Raw genomic sequence first — 13,729 nt, 5'->3', positions numbered from 1 at the left:
GGTCAGTCCTATGCAATCTTCCTAACTGATGGTCCAGAGTCCATGAGCTCCCATGAGCTTAGGTTGCTGTCTCAGTGGGTTCCCCCATCATGTGTGACCTTGACCCTCCCCCCATCCCCCTCCCAGCTCGCACAATCCCTCCTCCCTTCTTCAGCAGGATTCCTGGAACTCAGTCCAGGGTTTGGCTGTAGATCTCTGCATCTGCTTCCATCAGTTACTGGATAAAGGCTCTCTGATGACAATTAGCGTAGTCACCAATCTGATTACAATAGATGGTCAGTTCAGACACCCTCTCCACCATTGCTAGGAGTCTTAGCTGGGTCATCCTTGTGAGTTCCTAGGGATTTCCCTGGTACCAGGTTTCTCTCTAATCCCGAAATGGGCTCTCCTATTAAGACGGCTTTTTCTTTACTTTTCAACTCTGTCTGGCCCCCAACCTTTCTCCTGCACCCAGCCTGCCCAGCCTGCTCCCTCAAGCTCCCATCCCCCCAGTTCCCCAACCCTCGCCCCAGTTTATCCAGGAGATATCTTCTATTTCCCCTTTGATGGAGAAGGGTCATCTGTCTATTGGTTAAGGTCATTTGTCTATCTGTTGTTTTTTTGGTTAATTAATAAAAAAATTGCTTGGCCTTTAATATGACAGAAAATTAGGTAGGTGGAGTAGACCAACCAGAATGCTGGGAGAAAGAAGCCGAGTCAGGCAGTCGCCATGATTCTCCCATTCCAGACAGATGCAGTTTAAGATCTTTCCTGGTAAGCCAGCTCATGGTGCTATATAGAATATTAGAAATGGGTTAGATCAATATGTAAGAGCTAGCCAATAAGAGGTTAAAACTAATGGGCCAAGCAATGTTTAAAAGAATACAGTTTCCGTGTAATTATTTTGGGTAAAGCTAGTCGGGTGGCGGGAAGCAGCCCTGCCGCTCCCGCTACAACACCCCTTCCCAAGGAAATCCATATATCCTTCTTTGAACCCTCCTTGTTATCTAGCCTGTGGCACATGCCCTTAATCCTAGCACTTGTGAGGCAGTAGCAGGTGGATCTCTGAGTTGGAGGCCAGCCTGGTCTACAAAGTGAGTTCCAGGACAGCCAGGACTGCATGGTGAGTTCCTGGTGGAAGGAAGAAACCTGAATTTTTCAGCTTCACTTACACCAGGGCTAGATCAGCAGTGGGAAAGATACAGGAGCTGGAGAGACAGCTGTCAGGCAATGACGTGCTTGCTGAACAAACACGAGGACCTGAGTTCAATCCTTGAAATCTACATAAAAAATCAGGCATGATGACACATGCAATCCCAGCACCAGGATGGGGGAGACCGCAGGATCCCTGGGGCTCGCTGGCCAACCAGCCTAGACTACTTGGCAAGTTCCAGGTCGATGAGAGGCTCTTTCTCAATCAAGGTGGATGGTTTTTTTCTAAGCAATGATACCAGAGGTTGGCTTCCACACGTGTGTGCATGCCACACACACACATACACACAGCACACATACACACATATGCACATACACTCACACATATCCCTACAAGTACATGTACTCACACAAACTCATACCTACATACGCCTATACACAAAGACAACCAGCAAACCCCATACGCCAAACTGGCCTGACCATGCCCATGGCCCTGTAGCTGGCTGCAACCCTGCCCTGGCTCTTGTCTCCAAGTCTTCCTGGAGAAGAGAGGTGGAGGAAGAGGCGGGAACACGGTCTTTAAAGGATCTGGGAGGGTTCCTGGCATTTCAGTGTGACTATCCACCAACAGAAGCCATTCATGGCCAGGTTGAGGCTGTTTCTTCTTCTGCTGCTGGCCCTGCCACCACAGCCCTCCTCCTCACTGCCATGGCCAGACACTGCACAGGGCACCATGGCAAGCCTGATCCTGACTGCGCTAGAGAAAGCCACCTTGTTCCTGGAGGACAGGCTGCCTAATATCAACCTGGACGGTGCTGTGGGATTCCGAGTGTTGGAAGGTATGTGAGCCTTGCTCCCAGATGGACGCTAGGAAAGCCCGTTCCCCCAGGACCTGAGACCCCAGGGCCTCTACCTGGATAAGGTGAAGACCCGGGGCTCTTCCTGAGAGTATAGTTCTCAGCCAGCTCTTACCAAACTTTGTAGAATAAGGACTTAAAGGCAGTATGAGAAAATATTTGGCAATTATAGGCTTAGAAGGAAAAGATTCCTTTGGCAGCCCTTCCTGACAGGCTGGGAACAGTAAGGAAATGTCACTCCCCTTGCCTAAGGGTGGCTGGAGACAAAACAGGAACTCTCCCCCAGATCTTGCCCCTACCTGGTTTCCTCCCCTTCTGCCAAAGGCAGCTAAAGGTCCTGAGAAAACAGTCAAGTGTTTGTTAGCTTTGGGAGGCATACAATCTGGAAGGAGTGGGCTGGAACCTGGCCAAGACACAAAGGTGTGCATGCACACAAGTACACATGTGGGTTGCAGTGAGGTCCTGCCCAAAGTGACAAAGATTCCATGCCTGGTGTCTGCCTAGGCTTGGGCAGTGGGCATCTCCGGAGATTCCCATCCCCTCCAGGCTGAGATTAAGTGAGACAGAGACATACACAGCAGCGCCAAATTCCTCTAGAAAAGATGCATGAGGTAGATGTGGTGATCTGTGCTTGCAATCCTAGCGCTCAGGAGGCAGAGTCAGGTGGATCTGCATGAGTTCTAGGATAGCCAGGGCTACGTAGAGAGACCCTGTCTCAAAACAAAATCCAATAAAGAAACAAGGGAGAGAAAAGAAGAGGAAAGAGGAGGAGGAAGAGGAGGAGGAGAGAGAGAGAGCAATTTTTCTCTGGCTGGCTGTCTTTCCTGTTAGGCATAGCAGGCACAGTGCCAAGCTCCCCCTCCACCCGTATTTTTAGGTACCTGTGAAGATATCTTAAATGGTGGATGAGCAGACATTGGCCATAAGAACAAATCCATGTCTCCAGATGCCCCCGCCAGACTAGACTCCTCCTTGCTTATCCCTCACAGGCTGCGTTTGCTGAGTCAGTACAGAAAATAAACTTCATTACATACTTTCTTCGTACAACAGAAAATGCTGTCTCCAGGCATTAGCTCACTTAATCCCTAAAACATCCTCCAAGAAGTAGCAATTTCTTTTTTTTTTTTTTTTTTTTTTTTTTTTGGTTTTTCGAGACAGGGTTTCTCTGTGGCTTTGGAGCCTGTCCTGGAACTAGCTCTTGAAGACCAAGCTGGTCTCGAACTCACAGAGATCCACCTGCCTCTGCCTCCTGAGTGCTGGGATTAAAGGTGTGTGCCACCACCGCCCGGCAGAAGTAACAATTTCTGATGATGAATGAAGAGAGATTAAGTAACTTTTTCTGGCCAGTTGATGAAAAAGCATAGAGAATCAAGATTTGAACCCAAGCCCAATTCTAGAATTCAAGTTGAGCTGTACCCACAAGCCAGATCCACTTTATAAGAGCCTTGTTTCTGCTCAGGTCCATGACTATAGCCTTGGGTGTTTCCCTGCACACGTGTGGCCAGATGTTAAGATGGATGACTTCTCATCTCCCCTTCTAGTGCAACTCCAAGGAGTCCAGAAAAAATGGGCTTCCAATCCCCTGCTGCGGCCTCTCAGCCTGCGTGCTGGACAGTTGGCCAACACGCTGTCTATTCTGCTCCAAAAATCCATCTTCTACCTCAAGAAGAGTGACCCCACATACCTAAAAGGTAAGAGCAGGGTGGGCCTATTGCATCAGAGGTAGCATCCTTTGAAATACCTAGGTATGGGCATCTCCTGAAGCGAGGCCAGGTCCACACCAGTCGTAAGGAAGCCACAGGTGACCCAGCCACTTCCTGACTTTAATCCTGATTTCCAGAGAGGCAGATCTAAAGTGGCCCGTCTCTTTGCACAGAGAACCTTAGCGCCTACCGTTCTGTATTTTGTATCAAAAAAAAAAAGTGCCGGGCGCTGGTGGCGCACGCCTTTAATCCCAGCACTTGGGAGGCAGAGGCAGGCGGATCTCTGTGAGTTCGAGACCATCCTGGTCTACAAGAGCTAGTTCCAGGACAGGCTCCAAAACCACAGAGAAACCCTGTCTCAAAAAAAACAACAAAAAAAAAAGTTCATCACCTTGCCCCCTTTAAGGATCCTACAGAGCAGTGGTTCTCAACCTTCCTAATGCTGGGGCCCTTTAATACAGTTCCCCATGTCATGGTGACCCCTAACCATAAAACTATGTTCATTGTTACTTCATAACTGTAATCTGCTACTGTTATGAATGACAATGCAAATGTCTGTGTTTTCCAATGGTCTTAGTGACCTCTATGAAAGGGGATTGAGACCCACAGGTTGAGAACCACTGCCACAGAAGCTCCTATCCTATAAGCCTCATTCATCTGTTTCTTGTAGACAGACTTTTCTTTTCCGCCTGCCAGTTCTCAAATAACTGTCATGGAGACTCAATATTAATTATAAATGTTCAACCAATAGCACAGGCTTATTACTAACTTGCTCTTACAACTTAAATTAACCCATTTCTATTAATCCATGTATGGCCATGTGGCTCATGGCTTTACCTGTCCTCCAGTATGTCTTGCTCCCTCCTCCCTTCTTCTTCCCAGAATTCTCCTAGTCTGGCTCTCCTGCCCAAACTCTCCTGCTCAGCTATAGACCAGTCAGCTCTTTATTAACTAATGAGAATAATACATATTTCCAGTGCACAATTACTGTTCCACAGCAGTTCCTGGTGGGGATGGGGACACCAGTGCTTGCTGTGTGGCACTTTTCCTGAGAAGACATGAATGTTGCTCACCCAAGATAGGAAATGATGACGGACCAAAACGGTGTTAGTGAACCAGTGAGTTTATTGGGATTACAAGCAGGAGTGTGGGCAAGGGGGAACTCACAGGAGTATAGAGGACTCACAGACAGCTTCATCATTGAAAGCCCATCCCAGCATGGATGCTGACTTACACAAGCCTGGAACTGTTACCATCTAGAGACCTAGGTCAGGTTCATTTTATCTGCTAGCTAAAGAGTTAAAAGGCAGGAAAACTCTGGAACACAGCAGGTAGCAGCTAGGAAGATCTTGGACAGCACAATCTACAGAGTGAACAGGTATGCACACAGCAAGACACAGGGGGCTCCCTTGCAAGGCAGAGGGGGGCTCTCCCGGAGGACTGAGGCTCTTAAGAGTCCTTGGTGACCTGGAATCAGTCCCCTTCCCTTAATTTAGGATTGCTCAATTTAGATAAAGAAAGGGAAGCTTCACGTAAGCATCCTGGTCCAGCCTTGAGCACATCTGACCAGACTGGACCAGGCACCAGGAGGGAGGCTCTACCAGCAGGAGAAAAAACACCCAGCCTTTGTCTCAGGTCAGAGGAATGAGGAAGAAGCTGTCACCTCAAATATCCATCTGTGGCCCTTTCCCTGTGCCTGTCAGAGCTGTCTAATTCCTGGTTCCTCAGAACCAACGAGCTCTCCACATGACTTGTAGTCGGCTTGACAAGCCACAGCCTCTTGCAGGCAGCTTGGATGGTTTTAGCCTCCACACAGACGAAACTGTCTAGCAGAGAGACAGAGACCAGTCCTTTAACACCATACCCAGCCGTGCTGGATACCCCTGGCTGGGCAATGATTTCCTAAGAACGCCACTGGACATCCCACCCAAGAGGTCCGGGACTTCCTACCACCACTTCACATTTCCACAGGATGCGGTGGATTTAGGCAAAGCCCGTCCATAAATCCTTGCTATTGATTAGGGGAACCATGCATTCCCTGATAAGTGAGAGGCTTTCTGCATCTGGTAAATTTCAGTGCCGCAAGTTGCTTTCGGTCACAGTGTTCTATCACGGCAGTAGATGCTCCACAGAGCGGCATCCTCTTTCTGGGCTTGAAATAGTCATCAGCACTGTAGCACTTGGTTCCTGACCACTTGGCACACTTCCTTCCTCTCCTTCTCTGCAGAGTTCCAACCAAGCCTTCAGCCGGGGTTTTGGAAGCTGCCCCATGCCTGGACCCGCACCAATGCCTCCCTGGTCTACCCCTGGCTGGAGCCTGTGGATTCGTTCTCAGAGGAAAGCAGCGATGCCTGTCTGGTGCAGCTGCTAGGAACAGGGTGGGTCCCCTGTCTCCCCAGTACCTAAAAGCCCCATCGTGTCCTCAAAGCCACAACCAGAGTTTTGAGTAAACGCAGGTGCCTGTGCGCAGGTATCAGCAGGCCTCTCCCGCCCTGCTCCATGCAATTCAGACCTCACTTTCCCTGGACCACAGCGTTTGAACTCCTCCCCAAAGTGCCCCCCGCGCCCGCGCCCGTGTCGTCGTCTCTCCTGCTCACCGTGTCGCCGCCGCACCCCGCCCTCCCCTTGCTCGCCACACAGGAATAAGCTTCAATCTCCGCCAGGCCCAGCAGGGCCCCAGCACCTCCCGTCCGGCCTCTAGGGGCAGTACAGAGCACAGTCGTACTCCCCACTTCCGTCTGCAGCTGACAGGCTTGCGGGAAGGTCTAGGGCATTTTAGTGCAGGGGGCAGAGCAGGATGGAGGGGGCATTGTCTTCTTAGCCTCCTTCAGAGAAATGCCAAGCCACAGCTGACCCACAGAGGGGCTGCACTCTAGGTAGTACCTCTATCGTCAGTTAGGGTATGAGTAAGTACGCTGAGCCCAGATCACACTCGCCAGTTTGCAGGGTTTGAATGGTCCTTTATTTAGGAGACTGATGGAAAAGATACTTGGGGACTCCACGGAGTGATAGGAAGTCTCAAACACTAGTGGCTGTCCATGCCCAGGACAGTTCCGCAGTGCCTCCTCTGAGCTAGACCAAGACCAAGACACAGTCGGTCATGGTATCAGATACCTGTAGTCCCAGCAAGCAAGATGGCTGAGACAGGACTGAGCTACAGAATGAGACCTTGTCTCAAAACAAAGTAAGACTTGGGACACTTGTATTTTAATTGGCAACCAGTGCCCAGCCCAGAACCTTCACCCTAACAATCACAGAGGGAAACACGGGGTGTGCAGACTCAGGGTAGGATGGGAGGGAGCACTGTCCTCATCAGCCTGGCTTGTCTTTCTGCAGGACAGACAGCAGCCAGCCTTGCAGGCTCTCCAATTTCTGCAGAACCCTTATGACTAAGGCCGGCTGCTCAGACTACAGCCTGTCCCACCAGCTGCTCTTCTTCCTCTGGGCCAGAATGGTAAGTGCTATGCAGAGAAAGCCAGTTCTCAACTCGTTTTCCCCTCCCACAGCCTGTCGGCGGCGTCCTGAGAGGCTCCCTGGACCACGCCATCTAGCAGCACTTGGTACTGCCTTAGAGCGCCACCTAGTGTTTGTTCTCTTGTCAGGCACTACCACTACGTACCTACAGTGCCCACCCAAGCACTATGGGTAGTGTCCAACCTATACATGTGGGGCAGCACAAAACTGTAATCCTACTTCAAACACTGCGAAGTCTTCTGAGATTCCTTTGCAACTCTACTGTACAAATCAGCTCAGAAGGTCAAAAGGTTGGACACACCTGCATGGCCATCCCTTTCTGGAAAAAGACTTTGAGGCTCAGAAATGAGTGAGCCACGGTCACTCAGTTTTTAAGTGACCAAGCCAGAACGTAAGCTGACTCCGCTGCAAAGACAGGAGTGTGGCTGGGGAAGGAGGAGAGACCTTCTTCCAAACACAGCCCCTGCAAGACCAGCTCAGAGCTGCAGGCCTTCCCTGACTGAGCATGTATCTCCCACATAACCACTTCCTCGTCTCCTGCTGTCTGTCTGTCCCCCAGCAAGGGTGCACCGAGGGGCTGTTCCACCAGAGCCAGCACTACATTGACATCTTCTGTGCGAACATGATGGAACTGAACCGGAGAGCTGAGGCCGTCGGATATACCTACCGCACCCGAGACCTCTTCATGGAAAACAGTGAGCCTAGCCTCGTGGTAGAGGAGGGGGCTGCAGACACGGGGCTGCATGCACACACTCCAGACTGCTAAGTTAATCAAGTAAGCACAGAAGATACAGGCCTGGGGATGCGGCTTAGTCAATAAAGGGCACGGTTTGCAGGCATGAGGACTCCTGTGGAAAAGCCAGCAATGGTGACAGGTGACACATGCTGATAATCCTAGGGCAGAGGAGGCAGGGGCAGGCAAATCCCTGGTACTGAGGAGGTAGAGACAGATGGATCCCCCAGACTTGGTGAGCACCTAGCTTTAGTGAATGAGCAAGTCCAAGAAACCAAGAGATCCTGTCTCGAAAAGTAAGATGGGGCTGGTTAGATGGTTCAGGGGTTAAAAGGCGCCCACCTTAAGCCAGAGGACATAAATTCAGTCCCCGAGACCCACATGGTGGAAGAAGAGAGTCAGCTTCCAAAGGTTGTCCTCTGACCTCTCCACACATGCCACGGCACACACATGCCCACACACAATAAGAAAATAAACAATAAGGTGGGCAACTTTGTAGAAATGATGCTGTAGTTAACCTCTGACCTCCACATATGCTTGCACACATATTGCTTATTAGGGGCTTAAATGTAACCAAGCATTGTTTGCTTGTCACAGTGACTACTCTTTGTCTACCAAGTCTAATCTACTGAGGGAGTTCTGGACAGACTGACCAACTGACAGACAGACAGACAGACAGACAGACACACACACACACACACACACACACACACACACACACACACCAGGGTCTTGGAGATAAAGAGAAAAGGAGCCCTGAGTGACTGCTTCTTTCTAAACACCTCCACCAAGCCTGACTCCAGCAGCCCTGTGATAGGACTGGAAGGACAGGACTAGGGCCTGGGAGCCTCTGGGGGTCAAGACAGCACATCCGTCGAGGCCCTGTAATCCTAGAGCAGAGAAAGAGCCAGGCAGGTCCCTTAAGCACCCCCTTCTGTGGTGACCCCAGGGACAAAGGGTGGGTGGTGGAGACAGGCCTACAGAGGCACCTTGGTGTGTGTTTGCAGTCATGTTCTGCGGTATGGCCGGCTTCTCTGACTTCTACAAGCTGCGCTGGCTGGAGGCTATTCTCAGCTGGCAGAAGCCCCAGCTGGGATGCTTCGGGAAGCCTGGTGAGTTGCCCGTCTGCCCTGCCTAGGAGAAGGGTTGGTGGGGTTTCAGTTGTGCGTCACTCGAGAAACGAGTGCATGGGCACTGAGCACTAACTGTGATGTAGTGATGGAGGTGGGTGTTGTATCTTATCTGTTGCTTTCATTGGTTAAGTAATAAAGAAAACTATTTGGCCCTCTGATAGGGTAGAATTTAGATAGGCGGAGTAAACAGAACAGAATGCTGGGAGAAAGAAGCTAAGTTAGAGGGTCGCCATGGTTCTCCCACTCCAGACAGACGCAGGTTAAGACCTTCCCTGGTAAGCCACCTCGAGGGCTACACAGATTATTAAAAATGGGTTAGGTCAATATGTAAGAGCTAGCCAATAAGAGGCTGGAACTAATGGGCCAAGCAGTGTTTAAAAGAATACAGTTTCCGTGTAATTATTTCGGGGCATAAGCTAGCTGGTGGCCAGGAGCCAGGCGGCGGGGACGCAACCCAGCCGCTCATATTACAACAATGTAGAACACATGTGTGTGTGCACAGGCAAGCACACACATGGGTGATGGGCTTAGCAGCCAGTCCTGTGAGGAAGCTTGGCCCGCTGCATGTGTGTTGATAAATTCATTCCTTCAGTGTTTCCTGAGCATCTGTGTAGCTCCAGACATGAGACAGAAACCCCTTCCACATACAGATGTGGTCATGCCAAGTTCTGCCAAGAGCTGGGAAAGAACACTGGGGAAGGCTCTTTAGACAGAGTTAGCGGGGAAGACCACCCAGACAGGGTGACAGTCGAGAAGCCCGAGATGAGCCTCTTCCAACCATGTGACACGTGACAGTAGGTTATCTTCAATTTTCCCATCTGAAAATTCATAAGCATAAGCATCACCACCTCCAAGAACACCCAGATTGTGCCCGCCACAGGACAGGTTCCCGGGAAGTGCCAGTATCTCCATGAGAAGCTTGGGGTCCTTAAAGCAGCAACTGCCTTTGAGATAAGAAGAAAGCTAAGGCTTGGTGATGCACTAAGGTGTTAGACACGGTGATGCGCTAAGACATGGTGATGCTCTAAGACACGGTGATGCGCTAAGACACGGTGATATGCTAAGGCAGGTGATGCACTAAGACAGGGTGATGCGCTAAGACAGGGTGATGCACTAAGACAGGGTGATGCGCTAAGACACGGTGATATGCTAAGGCAGGTGATGCGCTAAGACACGGTGATGCGCTAAGACACGGTGATATGCTAAGGCAGGTGATGCGCTAAGACACGGTGATGCGCTAAGACACGGTGATATGCTAAGGCAGGTGATGCGCTAAGACACGGTGATGCGCTAAGACACGGTGATGCGCTAAGGCAGGTGATGCGCTAAGACACGGTGATGCGCTAAGACACGGTGATATGCTAAGGCAGGTGATGCGCTAAGACAGGGTGATATGCTAAGGCAGGTGATGCACTAAGACACGGTGATGCGCTAAGACATGGTGATGCTCTAAGACACGGTGATGCACTAAGACACGGTGATGCGCTAAGGCAGGTGATGCACTAAGACACGGTGATGCGCTAAGACATGGTGATGCTCTAAGACACGGTGATGCGCTAAGACACGGTGATATGCTAAGGCAGGTGATGCACTAAGACAGGGTGATGCACTAAGACACGGTGATATGCTAAGGCAGGTGATGCACTAAGACAGGGTGATGCGCTAAGACAGGGTGATGCACTAAGACACGGTGATGCGCTAAGACAGGGTGATGCACTAAGACACGGTGATATGCTAAGGCAGGTGATGCGCTAAGACAGGGTGATATGCTAAGGCAGGTGATGCACTAAGACACGGTGATGCACTAAGACACGGTGATGCGCTAAGACATGGTGATGCTCTAAGACACGGTGATGCACTAAGACACGGTGATATGCTAAGGCAGGTGATGCACTAAGACACGGTGATGCGCTAAGACATGGTGATGCTCTAAGACACGGTGATGCGCTAAGACACGGTGATATGCTAAGACAGGGTGATGCGCTAAGACAGGGTGATGCACTAAGACACGGTGATGCGCTAAGACACGGTGATGTGGTAAGGCGAAGTGACATGCTAAGACTTGGTGACATGCCAAAGTAATGGTGGTGCAGCTCTGCCATCCTAGCCACTGAAGAGACTGAGGTTGGAGGATCAGAACTCCAAGGCCTGCCTGGCCTGAGCAATTTAGTGAGACCCTGCCTCAAAGTAACAGTGGGGAGAGGACTTCAAGTAGGCTTAGGATATAAAGACCTTTGCCACCAAGTATGATAAGCTAGTCCCACATGGTAGAAGAGAATTGACTCCCAGAAGTTGTCTTCAGACCTCTACACACACATGCCACAGGTCACCCTTAAATAATTAAATGTAATAATAATTTTTTTCTTTTTCCTTTTCTTTCTTTCTTTCTTTCTTTCTTCTTCTTTTTTTTTTTTGGTTTCTCAAGACAGGGTTTCTCTGTAGCTTTGGAGCTTGTCCTGGAACTAGCTCTTGTAGACCAGGCTGGCCTCGAACTCCCAGAGATCCGCCTGCCTCTGCCTCCTGAGTGCTGGGATTAAAGGCATGAACCACCACCGCCTGGCTAGTAATTTTATTTTCAATTTATCTGTATGTATATGAGTGCCTTTCTGCATATATGTCTGTGTACCATACATATGTGGTGTCCACAGAGGCCTGAAGAGAACTCAGGTCCTCTAGGACTTCAGTTACAGAGGGTTGTAAGCTGCCATTTTGGTGCTGGGAATCAAACCTGGGTTCTCTGGGAGAGCAGGAAGTGCTCTTGACTGCTGAGCCATTTCTACAGCCCCAATAATCATTTTAAAAAGGGCTAGGTGGCAGAGTGCAGGCCCAGCGTGTGCAAGACTCCAGATTCAACCCAAGAACCACAAAAATAAATAAACAAAATGATTAAGTAAAAGAAGTTTCAAAAACAGCTTACTCACATCTATTATACCAATGCTTGGGAGGATGAGGCAGAAGGATTGCTATAAACTCTAGGCCTGCTTGTACTACAGAGTTAAAACCTACCTCAAAACAACAACTTGGCCTGGTGGCGCACACCTTTAATCCCAGCACTAGAGAGGCAGAGGCAGGTAGATCTCTTTGAGTTCAAGACCAGTCTGGTCTACAGATATAGTACCAGGAGAGTCAGCTACATAGTGAGACACGCGTCTCAACAAACCAAAAAAAAAAAAAATTATTACCATGGTTCATAAAATGAAGAGTCCTAGGACACTTTAAGAGTGAGTGTCAAATAGGAGCCCATCTAGAGGTTCTGATTTAGGGGGTGGAGCTTAGAGGACAAGCAGACAGGCACAGGAAGAAACCTCTAGAACAGTGGTTCTCAATCTTTCTAATGCTGCGACCCTTTATTACAGTTCCTCATGTTGTGGTGACCCCAACCATAAAACCATTTCATTGCTACTTCCTAAGTGTAATTTTGCTACTGTTACAAACCATAATGTAAATATCCAATATGTAGGCTGATACACAATACCAAAGGGTTCACAACCTAAGAGTTGATAATCCTTGCTCTAAGTCCCTAAAGCAGTCAGGAGGAGAAAAGGCTTATTGAGTGGAAGTTATCCTGAGAGCTTTGCCTTTGGCTCTTCTCCAGATGCAAAGGGGGAGCTTCCAGAAGACACGCCACATCGGCAGGGCGTTCTGAGAAGAGTACGGAGAAGGGAAAAAATGTTCACAGGTAACAAACACCTAGGGTTTCACTTACCCATTACCCAGGCAATCAAAGCTCTTTCCTGATTGGTGGTTGTCGTTTTCCCCAGTACAAGGGGATAAGACCAAGGGTCTAGAGCATCGCACTGAGTGCTCTACTACTGAGCTTTCCCACCTCTGTTTGCTCCCGTCTGACAGTTCGCCCTCAGTGGAAAAGGGTCTGAGCCTTACCTGCAGGGGGCATCTCTGATGTGCAGGACACCAATATGCCGACACTGTGCCTGGCAGATCAGCTGGGGGAGACCCATAAAGTATTCCTGGTGAAGTGTGTTGAGCAAAGAGCCAAGTTTGCTCCGAGCACTTCTCTCCCCTCCACAGACGGCTGCTCTTGCCACAACACAGCCACGGCAGTCGCAGCCCTGGGTGGCTTTCTCTACATCCTGGCAGAATTCCACCCAGACAATGGAGAGCCACATCCACCCGCACAGTCACCAGAGAGCAACTATCAAGATGGCACTCCCATGCCTGAGGGCCAGAGGACTGGCATGTTTTCTTAGATCCCGGGGTCAGGGGTCACATGCTGAGGGGGCATCTGGGGAAAGTGAGCAGCTAGAATCCCATCGCCACATCTGGGTATTTAGAAGTCTTGAGAGCGGGTCAGGAAAGACAGGGCTGGAGAACGGGGTGGACCCGAGGTCAGCAGAATACACACAGCACAACTGCAGCCGAGTCTTCTGTCTTTTTGTGTGCACATCGGATCGTTCATTTGCTTGTTTGCTGAGATGGGATCTCCTTGTGCATCCCTGGCTGGACTGCAACTCAGAGCCCTGCCTGCTTCTGCCTCCCAGGAGCTGAGATCAAAGGTGCCCATCCAGCTGTGTATCAGATCTTGATGTGTACTTCAGACTGGGCACATGATCCTCCTGCCTCCACTTCCAGAGTGCTAGGATCACAGGTGTGTGCTGCCACACCCTGTTGGGAGTGGAGTCTGGGTTCTCAGTCCTAAGGACAGTCTCGGATGACTGCGGGGTCTCTGTTTCAAGTCCC

The 13,729-nt window shown here is 50.0% G+C and overlaps 1 protein-coding gene across 2 annotated transcripts; it reads left to right on the top strand.

The window, feature by feature from the left end:
• The first annotated feature begins 1,762 nt into the window (after positions 1-1,762).
• On the top strand, positions 1,763-13,391 carry C11H16orf89 (chromosome 11 C16orf89 homolog). 2 transcript variants are annotated; one of them, XM_075989711.1, is made up of 8 exons: positions 1,763-1,970; positions 3,530-3,679; positions 5,919-6,069; positions 7,028-7,145; positions 7,725-7,860; positions 8,906-9,010; positions 12,627-12,710; positions 13,061-13,391. In XM_075989711.1, the coding sequence occupies exons 1-8, from the start codon at positions 1,772-1,774 to the stop codon at positions 13,237-13,239; spliced, it is 1,122 nt and encodes a 373-aa protein (XP_075845826.1). In that variant the 5' UTR covers positions 1,763-1,771; the 3' UTR covers positions 13,240-13,391. The 2 variants fall into 2 exon arrangements, with proteins under 2 accessions (XP_075845826.1, XP_075845827.1); XM_075989712.1 differs by lacking the exon at positions 8,906-9,010.
• The last annotated feature ends 338 nt before the right edge of the window (positions 13,392-13,729 follow it).

This window comes from Microtus pennsylvanicus, chromosome 11 (genome assembly GCF_037038515.1).
Source record: "Microtus pennsylvanicus isolate mMicPen1 chromosome 11, mMicPen1.hap1, whole genome shotgun sequence".
Lineage (NCBI taxonomy): Eukaryota > Metazoa > Chordata > Mammalia > Rodentia > Cricetidae > Microtus > Microtus pennsylvanicus.
Note: the sequence above shows the minus strand (reverse complement) of the source record. Positions and strands in the feature narration are given on the sequence as shown.

What these genes read in the sequence shown, in the direction of transcription:
- C11H16orf89 (XM_075989711.1), top strand. Translation starts at nt 1,772, where the DNA reads ATGGCCAGGTTGAGGCTGTTTCTTCTTCTGCTGCTGGCCCTGCCACCA. An exon ending in GTGCAGCTGCTAGGAACAGG is followed by an intron (nt 6,070 to 7,027) that starts GTGGGTCCCCTG and finishes GTCTTTCTGCAG; the next exon opens with GACAGACAGCAGCCAGCCTT. An exon ending in TCTTCCTCTGGGCCAGAATG is followed by an intron (nt 7,146 to 7,724) that starts GTAAGTGCTATG and finishes TCTGTCCCCCAG; the next exon opens with CAAGGGTGCACCGAGGGGCT.